Source organism: Polyodon spathula, chromosome 20 (genome assembly GCF_017654505.1).
Source record: "Polyodon spathula isolate WHYD16114869_AA chromosome 20, ASM1765450v1, whole genome shotgun sequence".
In the NCBI taxonomy this organism is placed as follows: Eukaryota; Metazoa; Chordata; class Actinopteri; order Acipenseriformes; family Polyodontidae; genus Polyodon; species Polyodon spathula.
The window spans coordinates 4,581,501-4,602,794 of NC_054553.1; the positions used below are offsets into that span (position 1 = coordinate 4,581,501).

Genomic DNA, 21,294 nt, shown 5'->3' on the forward strand with positions numbered 1-21,294 from the left:
GAAGGCGTTTATGATTTGTACCAATGATGGCTTTAGAGTTGAGATGGGCTTGAAACTAGGAAAGCGCTGTATGAATAGAAGTGACAGGGATTGAAATGTGGGGAAAGCACCGGACAAAAAGCTTCAGTCCCTGCAATAAAACTGGCACAGTATCAATAATAGTTTAGCACCTATTAAAAGCATCACACCTAATGCCATGTGTAAAGCTGAGCTCTGAATAAAACAGAAAATAATCTACATGGATTCATCAGGGGAGAGGTCTGCTTTACTGTGTTGCACCTTAGAAAAATGCTTCAACTGTTGCTGTGTTCAGCTGTACAATGATAGGAGAAGCAATGGAAAGGGGTATTAAAGCTAACAGGGAGAGCAGTGTATGTCAAACTGTAAAAGGAGAGGAATGCCTTTTAGAGCAGGTTTAAATCAATATGGGAAGGGACACGCTACAGTTCTGTAACGGCGTGATACAAGATGAAAGGAGCTGTCCTTTTCCCCAGACCGAGGCACTGCCTATCACAGGCGGAACGTACTTGCCACAGATGTAGAGGTCACAGCAGTAGCACGTGTTGGATTTGACTTTGAGGCTGCAGGACACTCGTGACGACGTTTGACAAGGCACCTAAAGAGGGAAGAGAGCAGGACAACAACGCATGTGTGAAGTCTTCTTTACTGCTTAAAATATCTACTTCAAAAGACTCAAAGCACAGTCACTGACACTGCTGGTCATTTAACAACACACCAAGATCAAGCAACTATTGGATTCTCTTCTTTTATGTGCCCCGCTACACCACTTCCCCTCCATGCCCACTGCGTACTAATGAAACCGTTCTCCGAATCACTGCAGAAACATCAGACGTTGGAAACTTACGTCTTTTTCTTCAACAGAGGAGTAGTAATGGCATCGTCCTGCATACAGAGGTCTTAGATCCTGGAGGTTAAAAATTAAACAGACGAAATGTACGCATATTTATATTTTAGAGGTACTGTAGGCTTTGTGCATTAGTCTTCAGGAATGCTTGATAAACCCAAATCATTCAAACAAGCTTGCTTTCTTCACGCTCCAGAGAGGCCAGCCCATTTACTAGCTGCCACACAAAGCCCTGGCAGCATTACAGGATCTCCATTCCATTTGTAAATACTTACAATGTGCCTTGCGGCAAACACTCCATCTACAATTGCACAGCAGAAGGAGGCCACCACCCCAAAGCTGATGAACACGATGGAGGCTACCAGCTGTAGGGACAAGCACACAAACAGGCCACATCATTCACAGGTAAAGGTCTGGCTTTGTAAATAGCAAGCTAGCTAAACACATGTTTAAATCTGTTGATTTGAAAGGCAATGTACAATGCAGATGGTGCTCAGGGATGGAAAGAAGACTCCCATTACATAGCAGTTCATCCATTCCTGGTTTTGCACTGAGTTTAATAAGACACATCTGAGCTTGTTAACTATAAACTATGGGCTAATCAAGCTCGTAGTAAAACCTAAAATGGGTGAAGCTGCTATGCAATAGGAGTCTTGTTTCCATAGTCAACACAGTGCATTACATACGTCTACCACTAGATGTCACACCTGCTATGACAGTGAAGCATGAGCTCTGCTTTGCCCCTTGATGCTTCAGTTTCACTCCATTCCCAGTTAGCCTCAGCTGGAAGGAGACAAGGAGAACAACCCAGAGCCTCGTTCTGAACCGGGCTGAGAAACACAGCAGTGTGCGGTTCACAAAGTTCAAATCCATTTATAACATTAACACACTCAGAAGACATTCAGCAGTACGAAAAACAAGACAAGCATAAGCAGGTCAATGTGTGCTGTTTCTAATGATACATGCAGTCTAGAGGATCACACGTCACATGCCCTTACAGATTTACTTACATTCCACACCAGGAAATGGTCTCATATCACTCACGTTCTGTACTGTCCCTTAGAAAAATTTCCCATAGCAAAGTGTAATCAAGCACAGTGAAAGCATGGTACAGCATAGGTCAGCATTGCAAAGCTCAGAGAGGCACAGTAAAGCATGTTGCGAAACATGGATAACAATTTTAAACTTGGGGAAAAGCATGGGAAAAAATACTATGCAAATGTACCAGGAGATGGTATTATGAGTAACAGTCCGTACATTGAAATCCATGAGAAATGGATCGGTACAGATAATCCTTTATTAGTAATAAATAAATCCTTGCAGACTGGCTGCCCATCTCTTAGGCTTCTTGAATCATGTTAGCTCACACTACAGCAAAACAGATGTCAGCATTTCACAGTGTATCATTCTTCTGTCCTAGGAGGATTGCAGTAAAGTGCAGGATTTGCCTCTTTCTATTTGCAGGCTAACATACCCCAGTATTAATAATGCTTGTTTGCTCAAACCTAATTTCTGTTGACATCTTAACCACACCTTGTGGCTTTTACTCAAATTTACTGTTTTGTCAACTTGTAGAGTGAGCCCTCGTCAATTAGATTACAACATCTCTTTTTATTTAAAAAAGCTTGGCCACTTGCCAAAGTAATATATTAGTCTCTCGCTTTGGCTGTTTGTAAAACCTTGGTTGCTGCCGCTTGCTTTTACCATCCAGTAAAACCTGTTTAAATGAACTAAGTGGGGAACGCTCTTGCAAGAACAGGTTTATTCCGCCCAATAACTCAGCAGCTAACCATGTTAGTTCAGGTTTACATAGAGACAGAAAAATCCTGAGTGGTCTGGGGATTGGCTGTCACTCGGACACGCTGGTTCCCTTCCAGAGCGATCTGTACCTTTCATTAAATACATGCAGGGAGCATTCCATTGCACCGCACCCACCCTCTGCAGCAAACCTGCAGCCAGCAGAGCGGCAAGCCTGCACGTCTCACTGAAAACAATACCCTGCCAGGGAGCCGGGAGGAACAATCAATCACGTTCTAGCAATCAGCCTTGGGGAGTCTTTTCAGAAGCATGGAATAGTTATTAAAGCCTGGAAAATAACCATGCAAGCAAAACAACGGAGATTCGTACAGGCACACACGTAACTGGATAACCTGCAGGTAAGAAACTAAACCCTTAACATCTGACATATATGAAATTACGTTTAAGAACGTGCGCTAATTTTTTTGTCTCTTCTATCAAAATATGACTCCTGATTAGACCTATGAAATGCACGTATAGGCTCATATACTCCCTACCCCCCCCCCCCCCCCTCCCCCTCCCCCTCCCCCATATACAGTCAAGCAATGAAAAAATAGATTTATTGTGTCCATATGTTCTTTTTTTCAGATATTTTCAATATTTCACAAATAAAAGGATTAACACACATATAACACAGATCTGATTGAATGCCTCAGTATTGCTGGATCGAGCTCCTGCTCTTTGTGTTTACTGCTGTCCCATTCATTCCAGACTCTGTCCTCACATTCCCAGCAGCCACATCATCCTCCTCCAGTTTCACCTTTCTATTTCGGGTGCGTCTTGCAGCACAACTGAACGTTTCAAACATAAACCGTGAACTACAGTTAACTCCATCCTTCTTGAAGCACCAGCAATCATTCCCTGCCGCTCAGCATTTACCACAAAGAATCATGCAGCACTGTAGGGCCCTGTTCACAAAACATCAAGCAATGCTTTTTGAGTACTGGTTACTGAGCGTTTTCACATCCCTCCAAAAGCAGTGGCAAACCGGTCTGCAAAGTTTTCAGAACAGGGACCAGAGTTATATAGTTATAGATGATTAGAGGTCTCTGTCAATGTGCTTTGTGCAATGAAACATAATGAAAGACAATGCCGAAGACTGTTTGCCGTTAGCCCCATCAGTTCAGTTGCGAATACCTGCACCTGTACACGTCTTTGTAACGAAGGGTGTAGTTTTCAGCAATCTGACTGAAGTGCATGAAGGTAATATCATTGCTGGATGTAAAACCCTGAAGCAATCTAGAGAGCAGCAGAAGGGATCTGTAAAGAGCAAAACCAGGCAGGACATACCATCTGCCTTTTGTTTTCTATCAAGTGGGATCCGATTATTCCAATAACGGATCCGAAGCCAAGCTGCAAGAAAACAAGAAACAACAACAAGCATTTAAAGGGTACTTGCAGGCAGTGTCCTGTACGCACACTGTACGACAGCAGTATTACTTGCCATGTAAATATAGGAGCAAGAATATTACTGAAAGGAAAGGTCACAGGTGACAATGCTGTCGGGTCGAATTACATGTTATGAAAGATCAAAATTTTAAGTTCCTTTGTCCTTATTTGTCGATATGTTTTCATGGTACCAATATATATATATATATATATATATATATATATATATATATATATATATATATATATATATATATATATCTTACCTCTTTTAACAAATATGTAATTCCTGCCCCATTCACTTACTGCTTTAGAATGGACACTTCAAGCTCAGGCTTACTGCTCATCTTAAAGCATGAGTGAAGTTTAACAAGCTCTGCCATTGGTATACCAAAAATACCTCCCCACCAATGGTAACCTCATACTACTGCAGCAGACCTTGTGCAGCACTGAAGATCCAGTAAGGGAAGCTGCGTAAATCCCTTTCCCTGCACGCTGTAGGAATAATGCTGTCTTTTTACAGGTTATTTGTTTGTTTGGAGCTCCAACCTGTCTAGACATTGTCTGGGTTTTATGGAGGAGAGTGCAGTGCTTCACAGGGCTGGCTACCCCCGTGCAACAGTAAATAGAACTGGAGGAAACAAAGTGTCCTGCCTGGTCAGCACTCAGCACAGGAGGGCGTTCCGTCTTTCGAAGTGATCAGCAGCGTCGGTGCCGAAATGCACTTTCTCGCCGTAACGTTTTGACATTTCACCCGCACCACGGCTGCCTTGCGTTCATCGTGACAGACAGTGCGCCGGAGTTTGCAAAGGTCCTAATATAGCAGCCGTGCTTTCGTCTTTTAGAAAATAAAAACAGGGATTTATATGGTGGTCTCTTGTTTTTATTTATTTTTTCTATCAGATGTACAAATATTGAAAACAGTGAAGTAGTGAAGGGTCCTTCTACTGTACCATGTAACACAACTTACTGCTGACGTGGTCTAACTGTGAATTCGCCAAACGAGCGAACGTGAAATACAGAGGGGGCGCTACACAGCTCCATCCTACACCTATGTTAAGGACCCATCTGTGCTCTGCATCCTTGATCGCAGTAACAATTCCCCGCGTGGCGGCTCTCCTCCTCCAGCCTGCCTCAGCTTTCTTTAGGGTTCACTTGGGGGCTCCCTGGATTTCATGGAGGAGACGTTGCCGAGGACAGCATTTGCTATCCAGATCCAGAATGCATTGTGCCTTGGTAATTTGGAATTCACATCTGACCAGTAAGAAGGAACAGAAGCTTTTACACCTGGAGAATACGTTGTTTTGCCGACTAGAGCTTGGGGCTGCGATACAGTGAGAGCCATGGGAAATAAACCTGCCAGCTGCAGTGCAACAGAGATCCATCTAGAATATCAAGCAGATACCCACCCCACTCCTTCCTGGCAGCTCCGACCTTGAATACGGGGGTTAAAATGAGCCTGTGTCCTATAACAGCCAATGCAGTTTTATTTTAAGCTACAGTTAAATGAGAATAAATTGCGCAGCTAATTTGAATGTGAAATAATTTCCATCAGATACAATCAACCTTCAGGTGGCTGTAGCACATCGATAGCAGAGTCTACTACATATAACGTGTCACATGGCAGGCTTCCTTGCTGAACAATGAAATGTACAAGCGCTGGCACATTTGACAGGAGAGAATTAATGTGTGGGATTGATCAGGGCAATTCAACTCCAGAGCACTACAATAACAGCGTCACTGATGAAAGATAGAGCAGGGCAGCCAGCCCACATGAGAGGGGCCTGTGCCCAGCCAGACCACTGCATCACTGCCACACAAAGCTGCTATTGATGCAGTGCTTAAAGCTCTCTTTGGTGAACCACAAGAAAGCCATTCAAACCTGGCACCATCTCCTTTGAACTTGTGCAGATCAAGATCGTAGTACACATCCACGATGAGACAAAACTGCTGCTCCCCTCACAGCTTCAGCCCTTGCAATACCCCTCCACAGGAATTACATTATCACTGACTCCGGGTGTGTGGAAATACCACGTACCTTCCTATAGCCTCAGCTTCCAATAACAAAAAGGTTATAACCTCTACTTCAGAAACCTTGTGAGGGTAGCGGGGCAAATGTGAAATGTGAAGGACTACTTACAATGACTCCTGGATAGTAGCCTCCCACAGTGACATTCTGAGTTCTGGTGGTAGCAGCTACGCCTATGATCAGAATGAGCACGGAGATGACGAGCAGGGAGACAGTCACCATGATGGAGTTGCGTTTCTTTCTCTCGTAGAAACCTTTCAGATGAAAACACAAGGAGATCAAAGTTTTCAGCTCATCTGAACACCCTTGACAGTGGCGATTAGAGGAATCGTACTGTCAGGAGGCAGATATCAGAGGCACACATTGTCGAGTCATACAGAGGCAACTACAGCGATCAGTCTGGGGAACGGAGGCAGGGAGGTGTGGGTACGAAACACACGCCACAGCACTGTCAATAGGGTGTAGCACTGACTCGACTGTAATGTGCTGATACAGCACATGTGCACTTCTCAGTGTTTCCTGCCTCCAGTTCCTTCAGGGAAGTTGGTAGGTTTACAGTTCATCAGCATTTCATACCTAGTATTTGAACTATTATCGCTGCTGTCTGTCAGATCTCAGCTCCGCCCACTGTGATTTAAAGTGACGTGTAACAGCAAGGTGCTTTTGTATAGTACAGACAACATGTTAGATGAGGGAGGTATAGAAAAAAAAGTATGTGCTATATAGAGCAGGTCTCCATTTGATTGCACACCCTGTTCTCTGAGTGGATAGGATTCCACATTCCAATCGATTTTCAATGGAACAGCTCCTATTACAGCAGGGTCTGCTTCTGCCGGGCACTGCTGCACAGACTACAACCTAAAGAACTGGCCAATCACCACATGCTGTTAGACACATCGCAGCTTTTTTCACCTCTCTGGCATCTACTCGTAATCCTGGTTTGCCAAATAAATGCTGCTCAGGCTTGCTTTCAAACACTAACCCGGTATTAAACAATTCCTATTGCCCGTCCTCCTGAACGCCTTTAGATTTCTGCTCTGCAGTGGGAAAAGCATCTTGTTCCATGTTTGTGTAGCATACACCTCCACTGTGTAATTAGCCTGTCTGACCAGACATTATAGGGCTTCAGCGTGGTGTTTACTGAGGAATGGGCACAGACTGTATTCCTCATGTATGTACAGTTACAGCACGCACACGCTTCCCTATACCGACACTTTTTTGTCCCCCAGGTAATTTCACAAATGCTTCAAGTGAGCTGCAAACCACAGAAAGGAGATTGTTCTTTTTTTTATGAAACGTTTATGACTGTGCACATCAGAGCTGCATTTTTACTCTTTTGCAGCCCCTTCCCCTAATGGCGTGATTACACTGAACTCCAACAGAAATGCACACAGGCGATGCCAAATATAAATTGCAATCCATTTTATGATCAAAGCATAATCACAATATTTACTGCTAGAACCTTTCTGGGGGTTCTTTACACCAGTACAAAAGCAACTACCAGTAAACAAGGCTGCTGCCAGAGCTGAACAAAGAGACAGATTTAGATTTTACTGGGCTGAAGTTTATAGTTTATATGGAAATGTGCAGTTCTACAGCTACTGGCAGTGACAAAATCCTTAGCAACAGTATAACTCCTACTGCACTGGGAGCCTTGTCATGGGAGGATTTCATAGAAGAAAGGTTCACTGCAGTCCAGGCAGATCCATAATGGATATACAGTACAGGAGTTCAACGACGACACGCTCCTCAGCCTCTCTCACGAGCTCTGGGAATTGAATAAACGTGATGCTGACGTCTAGCGCTTCCAGTTAGGAGATTTGTTTTTTTACCCCTGCCGCTGACCTCTTCTCTTTCTGTCTCGCGATTTACGGACAAAAGGATAAGCAAGTACAAAACAAAAGGTTAATTAGCCACAGGGATGGAAATAAGACTCCCATTGCATAGCAGTTTGATCCAATCCTGGCTTTACTATGAGTTTAATAAGACACACCTGAGCATGTTACCTACACACAGCGGCTAATTAAGTGCCCTATAAAACCTGGACTGCCTGAAACTGCTATGCAATAGGAGTCTTATTTCCATCCCTATAATACACAGTATAGCAGACTAGCAGTATTCTGCATCACTGGAGCTGTGAAAGAACAGGGAGGTGGCAGATGGACTAGGCATGCGGTTTGGAATGTCACATTAACTGTGTCAATTTGTTGAGCCCTTAATACATTAACACCCCCTTTTGTACTCATGTGATGGTCCCATCTGAATGAATGGTTATATATGACATTATTTAAATGTACGTATTTACTTTACAAATACAGCATATTACTGAGTGCTACTGAGACCTAAATTATGAGTCTCATATACTGTATACAGACCGGGCTGTCTCACTGTCTTCCCTTGCAGGGGAATCAGAGAAATGAAGGAGGAATCTCACACTGACCCCCAAAAATCCAAACCCCGATTATCTGAACAGCTCTGTTATCCGAACAGCCCCTTGTTAGCCTGGCTAATTGTGTACTGAGCTCACCTGCCGTGTCGTTGTCATAGAGACTGTGCTAACCTGCCCTCCACCTCTGGGATTTACAGACCAGGGCAGTACTGTATGGGTTACATAGTTACAGGTACATAGGTGAGTTTTATCTTTTTAGGTGGTCTCTTGACTGGAATTCGTGTAAAAAATTATGTCACCGTCCTAGCTCGATTATCAGAACAATTCGATCATCCTAACACCCCCTGATAACAGAGGTTTTGCTGTACTTGAAAAGGGCACTTGTACTCTGAGAGGTGAACACGCTCGACAGACAAAGAAATATCAGACCGCACTTCAACATTAGAACATCCGAAGAGCCTGGGAGCAAGAAGAGTCTGTCCGGCCCATCGAGGCTCGTCCCTGGTTAGAGCACCACTCGCCCCCCACTAGGGGGACGTCATTTAAAAGGGCAGAATTGAGCAGTTTCTCTTCAATGTTCCCAGTGTTCTAGATCCTACAACTGTAGGTCACCTGGTGGGCTATTCGTGCATTTACAACTTGTGCAAAGTGCTTCCTACTGTCTTTTCTTCTAAACTTACTTTTACTCAGCTTCCATTCTTCTGCCCTCTTGTTCCACTCTGTGCTAAATCTGAAGTAGTGTCTTGGTTGAACTTTAACACTCCTGTCAAGCCAGACCCCTGTCCACACAGCAGCCTGCTGCTTCAGTGGCACAATCAGAACCCCCCCTTAATGAATGGCAGTGACTGGAATATATAAGTCAGCCTACGTGCACACAAGCCCCAAATGCAGTGATCTCACATCCCTCACAGACCAGTCAGTCACCATCAACCTTTAGTACTAAATTATACTACGATAAACAACAGGGTACTACACCGCACTGCAATGCAATGCAATGACACCGCTCTGCTTGCAACTCCTGTGCACCTAAATAACATCACGTGTTAGAAATATAGAGGATATATTTAGCAAGTAATTACGGTATCACACACACAATTTAAATCGCATAATATGAAGGATCGTCATGTAGGCATGTGTGCAGTACATTTATTTATTTATTCGACTGAAAACGCCCTTCCCAGCTCAATACATCTACCCCACATTACAATACTATGCAATGGTGCTACTTACTACACACTTCTGTGCCGCTGCATCGGTATTGACCTTGCACTTACCAGCAGACTGGGGCACAGTCATTCCACTAGTTTGCTGGCTCAGTCCAGGATGCATCGTGATGTTCGTCTTATCTTGCTTTGATGTTTTCTTTGCATTGACGAATACCCTTATTATTTTGAAAGAACGCGGCCTATGGCTCCCGTCTCACAGATCAACGGGCATTCCTTCTTGTCTTTCAGCGATAAAGGCAGAAAATCCCGACAAGGGCCAGTCGCTCTCCCGGCTGCTTCCGTCTCATGCTCCTCAAGCCCTCCTCAGGTCTCCTGCAAAGCGGAGCGGCGCGGTATGGATCAGCTGTGGGGACTGAGCATGCGTCTTTATCTATATAACAGCACAGGATAATTCTCCAGCAGCCGTGGAATTATGAATATGAGATGATTGCATATATTGTCTTGCGTTTTTGTTGGCTCCATTCTGTTTTTGCGTTGGTTTCGTTGACGTAAAATGGCGCTTCTTTGCCAAACACATATAATGTTGTGTATTTACGGTACAACTCCACAGATTATACCTGTAATATGCTTAAACACGGCCAAACATCTTTAACAAAACATATACATAGATACAAAATTAAATACAAATTGGTAATGTATTTTGTTGCTGCTGTAAGCCTACACATTCTTTATTTTGAAATACATTTCCCCTTTGAGATGTTATTTGCTGTTGCGAAACCATTTCAAATATACTGTATGTGGTTTGAATATTATTTTTAAAGAGGTACACCGCCTTAATTTGAAGCATTAACAACACAAAACAATGCAACACAACATTATTCTTATTTAACTTTATAAAACAAAATATGCATATATTAAAAAATATGTAACAATGCTGTGAAACTGCTTTCATACGCCATAGGATTTTCAATTTACACTACATGTTTTTGTAATTTCTCACTGAATGCCGACATTGCATTTCTCTGTTGACTTTGGCGCCATCTATCGTTGGATCTGAGACTCGAGTTTTTTTTTTTTTTTTTTACAGCACTGATAGATAGCAAGGAAGAAGACTAGATTGAAATGTTCATGTGATTAGTTTCAGAGTGTAACATTAATTTATGAACTATGACTACAATATGTATTGAGCTATTACGTCATCACACTTCGGCCTCCATTGCACGAACGGTGTCCCTTCGGCTTTCTTTGTCTCCAGTCAGTAGTCCGGACACACAAAAGTCTGAAAAACCCTGGTTTAACCTATGAGATCATGACATGGGCTGAACGGAAATGTGTATTCAATTAAATGTTCTTATATATATTTCTATATTATATATATATATATATATATATTAGAGATATATATATCTATATATAGTTATATACGATAGGGTATATATATATAATATATATATATATAGGACCCTATATTTGGAAATTCACGATTTTAAAAGCAACACTTATTGATATTTCTAGCACACGAGTAAAGGAAAAGTAATTGCACTGACATGCTATATTGACTTGACTTGCAAGTTACCTCACCTCTGACCTACGCATTCCCCAAATTCCATTCGGGGAATTTGAACTCGAAATTGGAAATTGCACCCCATCGTAAGAACGGGTATTTCGTCGTATCTGCCTCCAGTCTGCACAAGACAATGAAAATGTTTTTATTTCACTGACGTACGTCGCATTAATCTGGGAGCATGTTCTAATGGAATGCGATCACCGTTCATTACTTTCAAAATAAAATAACATGGAAAAATTAAGTTGGGAGGTTGAATTTTAGTTGCCTAGTCAAGCAGCTGCTGCGCTCAGGTGGTGTTACGTTGCAATAAAGCAAAGATGAAGTGACATTCTGTATCATTATAAGAATCCAAAATGTACAACTCTCCTAGTTAAAACAATCCAGAATTACTTCATCATACTAGTTTGAGATTATTAAAGAAATCGTAAACGATGTCGCGACATTATTTTTAGATTGTTTGATCACTCTCTAAACAATGTATAAAAGAGCAGAATATTGAAATAAAAATTAAAACGGTGCAAATCTGTTTTTTCCAGGCTATCCAGACTTCGTGAGCTTTGAGAATTGTATGAGGAAAAACCTTAAAGTGATGCACGCTGAAGATCCTAAAGCTGTTGGGTAGGGTGTGTGAAGGAAGAGTCTCAGGTTTATATATGTGCAGGGAAAACTGACCCAGCACATTTTCAAGACGCTGGCCGATCCTCCGGGCCAAGTAAAAATAGAACCGTCAACTGTATGAATATTCTGTCCATGCAATCGGATAGGACTGATTGAAAGCAACACATTGGCTTGAAACAAAATCGTATCTTTTAACCCAGCGAGGCTTCATTACTGTGAGACTTTGTGTGCGTGTGTAGAATAAAGCGGAACTGGATAGCTGTCTCGCTGCCAATAGTTGAACAAGGAGAAAGAAGAAAAAAAAAAAATAGGGGGGAAAAAAAAAAAAAAAAAACAAAACAAAAACAAAAAAAAAAAAAAACTTTCGCTGGAAGAAGAATCCATTCACCGGCTAGCTGGAGAGAAGACGTCTTCTCAGTCCACCGCTCAACAGCTCCCGTTGCATGCGCTCGCAACCATCAAAAGTTATTTTTTGACAGCTGGTTCTTTTGGTTGTGAGGTGAAGTCGTAGGATACACGCTATCCAGAGCACCACTGCAAACAAGAGGCTTTTGAGGTAAATATAATTTTATGTTTGTACTCTTATAAATACAAAAACAGCTGTGTATATATATATATATATATATATATATATATATATATATATATATATATATATATATATATATATATATATATATATATATGTGTGTGTGTGTGTACGTCGAATACAAAATTTAAAAGGCTTTTGTAATTAATAAATAAATAAATAAATAAATCTAATATGATGCCGTTTTTTAGTGAATGGCTTGTTGGACATGCTGACGACGGGCCCTTTATTATGCGGGAAAGCGCTGTAGATGTGATTGGTTTAATAAGTACGTTTTTCTTTTGTCCAAGCATGGAACAGAATTCGACCGCGGGCGGGGCTAAGGAGGAGTACCATGGAAACTACCTTTCTGACCCGGTGAGTTCGACTTTGTGTTTTATGAATGAGCGTGTTGAAAAAATAACGCAGTCAACTGGACCAGAGTTATACAATGTGTCTGAAGGGTGCAGAAAATAAACACCAATAATATCTTTTTTGGCCACCAAGAACATTATTTTGGGTAGCCCCTGTGGGCATGGGACACGGCTACGATAGTACTGGTCAGATAAACAGTGCCAGGACCCCTTTGTAAATGAGATGTGTCTCTCAAGAGGTCTATCCTGGTTATAGAAATGCATTTGAAATCTGAGAGTTGCACAGTATATTACAGGATACAATTACAGCGTAAACAAAACAAACATACAAACAAACAAAAACAGCTCGAGGGTGCTTTAAGAAAAGGTAAATAATGTTTGTTTGTTTCTATTTTTGTAAAGTGAGCTGGTGTTTTTCTTCTTTAAAATTTATTTAAAGACCGCAGTAAACACGTTTGATAGGATTTCCCACGTTCTTATTTTCTATTGAGAAAAACGCCAGAGTGAAACGAATCTGCTTCAGGCCAGTTAGTATAGAAAGCCGGTTTAGAGGCCTAGTGTGAGTCGGGGTCCTGAGGCATTCATTCAAGTTGAGTGCTGACCTCAGCGATTGACCACGTGGCCCTCAGGGAACTGTGAACACCTCATCCCCAGCATAGGAAAATGTCTCCCAGGGAAACGAGAATGCCAGGCTGTTGCTTCTCTTACCAGAAGAAGAAACTTAACTGTACTGATGCTGTTGCTGTGCTTTGACTGCATCTGTTTGGTATTTTTGCTGTTAATTTATTTCAGATGCTACACACAATTAAGACAAAGCCACATTGACAAGTCTTAGTGTTTACATCTGTGGACTACTCTCCTTAAATACAAAGATCCCTGTTTCTTGAGGCAGGGTTCACTGTAAGCCGGACGCTGCATACAGTGACTATTCACACAATGTCTGCCTCTACCAGTGTGTGTTGTCTAGCGCCACTAATTCTTCAATTACCTTAATCATCTATGTTTAGCTCAGCACCCTCTAGATGTGGCTGATAAGCTGCTTTACTTGTTAACTAGTCATCCTGAGAATACGGGATAGGACTAAGATCGAAGCTCTTCCTCACATGAGAGAGCAGCCCGTTACTCCAGCCTTCAAGCTTGGGCTTGACTTCTCCTTTACATTGAAACTCTATTGCATGGCAGCTGTATAACCAGGGAGGGAAGTGTTTGTCAATAATATCAATGTTCCAGTCTACTTGAAATCCTAACCCTGAAATCCTGCTGGCTTTGGACCTTTGGTAATGGTTTTTTGTATTTGCTTCTAAACTGGTTGAGAAGACGTTAAAAGACTCAAGGAACACATATATGCTTCTGTCATTAGGCATTAGCATAATTAAACAACTGGAACACGAGTGTACAGGTTCCATCAGACAGAGGCTGCTCAAGCACCTGGGAGGCAGTGTGGCTGGTATCTGTGTCCCAGGCTGGAGTAATCTCAGGCCCGCCGCTCGTTTCTCTTCTGTCCCTGCTTCAGGCAGTCACAGCCGAGCCCCGCAGAGAAGAGGAGGAGGAAGAGGAGGAGGAGGAAGAGGAGGAAGAGGAGGATGACGAGATGCCAGCAGAGAGAAAAAACAAAAAGTCATGGGGGCAAGTAATGAAGGAGCTGAAGCTGTTCTGGTGGAACCCGGAGACCCACACGTTCATGGGGAGATCAGGGAAAAGCTGGGGTGAGTACAGGAGCATCCCTTTAGAGCAGAGAGCGCAGTCCAGAGACAGAGACAGGCAGACAGAGAGTGGACAGATTGGGGGACATTAAATGGGTCTGTTACACTCTGAAAGTGACACCCAGATTGATTTATTTCTATGTTTAGTAAGCAAGCATTTATGGTCCCTTAAGGTGCCTTAGTCAAGTATAAGACACTTTTCAAATACATTGGGCACTGTCACAAAACGTTTAGGGTTGTATTAAGTAAGGATTTGTTGTGTCTTTACATGCATTGATTAAATGAAGGCTGCTGTCAATCCACGGTACACATCTGTAATTAGCATGGTCTTGATCTCAGAGTTGATGGAATTCAAAGGTGGCAAGCAGCCTAGCCCAGAACATGCTGCTGAAGAACTAGGGTCCAATTGGAAAAGGGAGCACATTTCTCAGAGAGGGAACAGCTTATGCTTCGCATTGTACACTTTGGAAAAGTTGTTTGCACAGCGATCCTGGTAGTCTGAACTGCTTTGTTTAAAACTACAAGGGTCCACTGCTGGAAAGATTGTATTCCGTTTTGAAACTTTCTTATTCAATGTCAGTTATTTAAATCATCTGTCAAATTATCTAAAAAAATATGAATTCAATGATTTGTTATTGTTATGTTTATAATCAGCCGTAAAGTATATTTTTGAAAATGTGTCATTAAAATAATAGAACTACAGTATTTATACTGGCTAAAGGTGCTCAAGTTTTAAGAAAGAGGTGTTTAGTGAGTAATATAGCACCACACATTCAAGTTAGCTGCTGTTGTGAATATACCACACTGTAACAGGCAGAACATTCAGCTGTACCTGCTTTGGTTAGTAGAGTTGTAGGACACTGTGTATATGGGATAAGAGATAAGATGATTCAGTATCTCACAACACAGGCTTCCTGGGAAAAACAAACTTCCCATGTAACCTTATTAATTGCTTGCCAGGTCTCAGATTTCTCATACAACTCCGCTGACTAAGCTCTGGTGACCTTGACGGTCCTTCACACAGTCCTGGAGCAGAAGAGCAGCCAGCACTGCAAATCCAGTTAACCCTTTCATCTCATCCTCCGAGGGCTCACGAAGCAGCCTGCTACCCAGAGCAGGAGTGATGCTGCTGTGTGCTCTGTGATGTCAGCTTGTAAAAAGCCACGATTTAGGGACGGCTGTTTTAGTTGTTGAACCTTCTTTGACAATGTGGATTATATACAGTATATGTTATCTTGGTTCTAGTGCTTGGTTTTAGGCAAAAACATCAAGTAGTGGTTTTCAGATACTAAGTTGCTAGGCTTTGGAGGAATTGAACTTTTCTGAAAATGAGACAAACACCGATTTGAAACAAAGAGGGCTTCTCAGTGTCGTGGTTAAATTCAGTGGCCTCAGTCCCACACTAAGGGCTGTCTCTCTGGGGTGCGCAGTGCTGTTGAACTGAAAGGACAGATGGAAGAGTTTCCTGTAGCTCTGCACTATGGTGATGTAATCACAATATAATGATGCCACACTATTCTAACTCAGTGGATACAGTTGTTCCCATGGATTTCTAATTATATGGTTACACCCAATGATAATGTAACTGCACTATGCTGAGTGTAAAGCAAACCAAATATCACCATGGCACTGCCTGGTATGAATATTTGACCTACTTATTTTATGGCACATGGATACCCATGACTGTCTGTTAAAAGCTATTGAAGGTTTAAGAATGCTTTTATTAATGCAGCTGTATCTTCTTCAAGGGCTCATCCTCTTGTTCTACGCGATCTTCTACTCCTTTCTGGCTGCCATGTTCACGGTGTGCATGTACGCCTTGCTGATGACCATCAGTCCATACACACCCACCTACAGAGACAGGGTGGTCCCTCCAGGTAACACACCCCACACTGTGCAATGATCCTAGACCACGCACACACACTGGGATAAAGCATTACATTATGTTGTGTTGCATTTACATTAACTAGTTACCTTTCTTTCAAAGTGGTAGGTTACCGCAAATAGTTACAATTTTGTTCAAGTAACGGATCACTTTTTAAAAGTAACTTCTCCAACACTGACAACAGGCAGTAGAAAAAGTTTTCTGGAAAAATCCAGCCCTGCCTTTTTATAACACACCTCAGAATGGTAATTAATCTACACAAGCCTGCGTGAGATCCTGGTAATAACCCAGTTCTGCAAATCTGTCTGCCGCTCGACAGGAGTCATGATCTCACCCCGCGTCGGTGGATTCGACATCGCGTTCAATGCATCGGATCCCAAAACATGGGCCAAGTACACCGAGACCCTGAATGCATTTCTGACACGTGAGTCGTCTGTTTGATCCACGTTACAGCATGATGCGACTCCCTGTGTTTTTACTGATGTGGCTTTCAATCATTTTCAATTTCACAGTGCTTGGACTGATCGTCTAATAAATGTAAAGTGATTGCAGGTAAAAAAAAAAAAACAAAAAACATTCTGCATTCGCTGTACAGGTCTCAGATGTGCAGTTTTGAAAGAAACACCACAGCTGGTCCTACGCAAGGTCAAGACAATATTTTGTTTGCAAGCCTTGCTTTCTGCTAACCTTTCACATCCTTGGACATTTCTCCTGGTGAATGAAATTGTCCCCACCCCTTCGGGGCCTTTGGTCGTGTCATTAACCAATCAGCTGCTTCCCTGTTGACTGACACACTGGGTAGCCAGGGACATACTTTGACCCTGAAGACACTGCTTAGGGTAGAAGCAGCACATGTGAGAACTATATGGTGCACCACAGGTAAGCTGTATAGAATTACTTTGCTTGCTAAAACCACTTTAAGGTTTCTTACAAAACTATATAGTTAGGCAGCAGTTTAACTGAATGTACAATACAGCTGGCAGTGTCTAAACTACACCTTTGTATTACCACACGATCCCTCCCTTAATCCCACTAGAGCTGACAGCGCTGTGTTCGGCTGAGTGACAGTAGGGCTTGTTTTTCTCTGGCAGCCTATAATGACCTGGAACAGGAAAGGAAGAACATTGCCTGCACTCCTGATGTGTACTTCAAGCAGGACGACAGGGAGGAGAGCGCGGAGAGGAAAGCTTGCCAGTTCAAACGGTCCTCGCTGGGAAACTGCTCCGGGATCGACGATCCAAGCTTCGGCTACTCGGAGGGGAAGCCATGCATCCTTCTGAAAATGAACAGGGTAAGAGCGGAGCTGGAGAAGGGGAGCCTGCTTCGGTTCAGAAAGAACACCCACCTGTACTGAACCAATCAAAACCAGCCTCGAAATAAAGGGCAACTTAACATTGAGAACAGGGCCCAATAAGGACACAAGTTGTTGCCTAATATAAATAATGAACATCATTTTAAATAGTTTGGCAACACCTTGAATGTTAGAATTGAGACATAATTGTAATTAATTTTATCTTGTAATCAAAGAAACTCCAAAATGATATTGCAAAAGTTTGCCGGAAGCCATAATAGTAGTACAGTGTTTCATGTTAGATTTTGAAATGTCACATTTTTCAGTTGTTGTCAGTTTTTTGTTAAGTATACGGGAAACTACAAAGCAGTATGTAATTCGATATGTTAACGTGACATTGTTCAACAGGCTTCATTCGACTTTATCTGACACACGTACTATAGACGGACAGTTAATGCTACCGTTGCTTGCATTGCTTTTTAAGATTTTGATTGGTTTTACATTGCCACCTGGGTTGCAAGTGGTACTGGAACTATTTGGCTTTCTGGCACTTCCAAAGAGCCACAGAACACACGAAGAGGCTTTCCCACACATATCGTTATTAAGAACTGTTGACAGTACAGATCACCTCAAGTGTATGCTTTTCACAAACCGTTTAATATGCCAAGATATTTCCAAGGAAAGCATCTCTGAGTGAATGCAATCCAGCGTGCTGGTCCTGTAGGCAGCAGATAGATAACTCAGTGACAGATTGCATGTATTGACACAGTAGGTCCCATGTATAAACGTCAGTGTGAGCCGCTACACGTATACTGTTGTATTGTGTCTTCTCTTTTCTGCTTACCTTTAGATTATCGGTTACTTGCCTGGCGAAGGGGCCCCAGTGACTGTGTCATGTGAAGCTCTGGTAATGCTCTATTCCTGTCTACAGCTGTCCAAGCAGATTTCTCTGTGTCTGTGTGTTAATGTTTCATTTGCTATTCGAGTGATCAAACTCGGTTCAATTGTTTCAGTAGAAAAATCATGCATTATAATTATTTGTCATTTCAGAAAGGAGATGTGGATCATTTTGGAGCTGAAGAATTCTACCCATATGACTTTTTCAATCTGATGTATTATCCTTACTACGGGAAACTGACCCACGTAAGTAGATATTAGACTGCACCAGAGCTCAGAGACGCACACACACACAGCAGCTTTCACAGTACCTTGCATTTAGCAAGTTCTGCCAGTACCTGCTAATGCAAGGCGCTGTGAAATGCAAGGGGCTGTGAAATGCAAGGCGCTGTGAAATGCAAGGCGCTGTGAAATGCAAGGCGCTGTGAAAGCTGCAGTGCAACGTGCTCTCCAGTAATGATGCGGTTTTCTTGCTCCTTTTCCCGAAGGTGAACTACACCTCCCCGCTGGTGGCAATCCGCTTCTCTCAAGTGACCACAGAAAACCCCCTGACCATCCAGTGCAGACTCAATGGGAAAGGCATCAAGAGCGACTCTGTGCAGGACCGCTTCCTCGGCAGGATCACGTTCACACTCCAGATCGGAGCGTAGCGCTGACTCGCCAGGCAGCAGCAGAACCAACGTCTTCCCAAGAGGGGGGGGGGGGGCCATCTGGGTCTGTGGCATCTATACTCCATCCTTGTGTTTCGCTGGGTAACATTTCCAAAGCCAGTCCAGCGTGGCTTTATAGCTCTTTGTATAGACATGCAAAGAAAGGAGTTATAAACTTGCCAGTATTAATAACATGTTAACCAAATAATTACAGCGACATGTACTATATCACCAGATAAAACCTTACAAGAAACACTAAGCACGTGGGCAGTAGACTAAATGGTTAAAAGCACATATAATTGAAAAATGAACACTAGTCCTGGACCGAAGGGCAGGCAGGCAGGCAGGCTGGGGCAGCTCTGGTGGGGATGGAGGTGTGCTCTCTAGCAGAACTGTGAGAGAATGCCCTCCTGGCTCTTGCTGGCACCATGTCTGGATGTAGCCAATGCCATTGTCCCTTTAACAGCGATACACTCGCACAAATACAACATCACGAGCCCTCCTTATACTTCCTGCGATTTCAACAAATCCAGCTGGAGGCAAACGCTGACGGGCATTTCAAGTTGCAGTTCAGAAAGCAAAGATGAACTTGAACTCAGCATTGCCCCTGACACCCTGACACGTCCAGAACTTTAAATTCCCCTCAGCTTTTCTCCAGTATAAAGACCTGCATGAACTGGGCCCTTAGTTTGGGCTGTTTGCAGCAGGTTAGGGGCCCATGTTGCTCACACCACGTGAAGAGCATGTTTAGTCTGTTCCCATAATAACTTTGAACGACACAGTCCTGATACTTCTTAGGAACATCTATTCCTGCTCCAGGTGAAACTCATGACCAGGGAAGCCCTTAAGCGATTGAGTATAACAAAACTGGGACAGACACAAAGCAGAGTCTGAATGCTCCCTTACCGAAAGCCACTACCCCTAAACTACTACATACCAGTGTGCAAGCAGGAGCGTTCTTCACCATATGATCTTGTGCTGTAAACAGCCGCTAACAGCATGCTGATAGAAGCAATCATTGGCAGTCCATATATGGACACAGGTCAAGCTTAATATGATGCTTTTAGTTCATGCATTCGTATTCAAATAATTTCAAACAGTATTTAAGAAAGTCTATTAATACTGCTGCAGATAACCATACACTCCTTAGTTGGATGTCTTATACTGTATACTGTGGCAGACGCTGGTGCAACATGTAGGTAGTAATGAAAGAGGCATTGAGAAGTACTTTTTGGTAAAAGCCCTGCTAATTTTACTTCATCCATTGAGATGACGTTTTTCAATTACTAGAGTGTGCCACTGTTCTATAGTATTCCAGCCGTTGAAGCAATGAGCAGCAGTGGTTGTGGCCAGTTCAAACTACCCTGTACTCTCTACCCTGTGGATTCAGGTTCATTTAGCAGTGATTATATGAATGTCATGTTCACTGATACTTTTTATTATGACTTTTGTCACTAAAGCTGGGGATTGCTGTCAGTAATTGTCGGCAGACCCCAGGAGTATTGTAACGAGTAGCTGGTAGCTGGCCAGGACGTTTATAAGGTTTGCTTTGGTTTTACAGGATTCCAATTTTTAAATAAAATTTGAACCTATGAATCCGGTTTTTAATGTTGGTGTGGTTTCTAAGACTCTATTAAAATATACTATTTTCTTCTGTATGAGTTGCTGTTTTGTAGTCATACTTGTTTAGTTTAGTGAGAAATATGTAACATTTATAAAATAATAATAATATTAAATCAATATGCAAAATCAACAGCTGAACTAAATAAACTAATCTGAAAGATAAGTGTCTACTCTCTTGGTATTTATTTTCACATTGGCAAAATAAATGGTGCAATAAAGTATTTAAACCACAAGGGGGCAATTTCGTATTTCACCGGCCCAAACATTGTACAGCGTGGAATAAGAACGCATGCTTAAAAAACTGAACTAAAATATGTTAATAAAACAGTTTAACGTGCAAAACGTTAGTATCCGGCTGCTCTAATGTTTTTGTGTAATAATAATTTCATACATTATTTTCGTTTTCCTGTGTTTTTTTTTTTTTTTTTTTTTTTTAAGCTGTAGTGTTATTAGTATATGCCATGTTACTGAATCAGGTAAATT

General features: G+C 42.3%; 2 protein-coding genes across 2 annotated transcripts; one reads left to right on the top strand and one right to left on the bottom strand.

Annotated features, from left to right (window-relative positions):
* Positions 1 to 9: 9 nt before the first annotated feature.
* Positions 10 to 10,911, bottom strand: LOC121295636 (transmembrane protein 255A-like). The gene is made up of 6 exons (XM_041220535.1): positions 9,744 to 10,911; positions 6,192 to 6,334; positions 3,953 to 4,015; positions 1,141 to 1,230; positions 866 to 925; positions 10 to 616 (listed from the first exon to the last, which is right to left on the bottom strand). The coding sequence occupies exons 1-6, from the start codon at positions 9,796 to 9,798 to the stop codon at positions 416 to 418; spliced, it is 612 nt and encodes a 203-aa protein (XP_041076469.1). The 5' UTR covers positions 9,799 to 10,911; the 3' UTR covers positions 10 to 415.
* Positions 10,912 to 12,161: 1,250 nt separating this feature from the next.
* Positions 12,162 to 19,820, top strand: LOC121295635 (protein ATP1B4-like). Its single transcript, XM_041220534.1, has 9 exons — positions 12,162 to 12,376; positions 12,700 to 12,766; positions 14,276 to 14,468; positions 16,214 to 16,342; positions 16,670 to 16,774; positions 17,442 to 17,641; positions 18,492 to 18,548; positions 18,692 to 18,784; positions 19,027 to 19,820. Exons 2-9 carry the CDS (start codon positions 12,701 to 12,703, stop codon positions 19,186 to 19,188), a joined length of 1,005 nt encoding a protein of 334 aa, XP_041076468.1. The 5' UTR covers positions 12,162 to 12,376; position 12,700; the 3' UTR covers positions 19,189 to 19,820.
* The last annotated feature ends 1,474 nt before the right edge of the window (positions 19,821 to 21,294 follow it).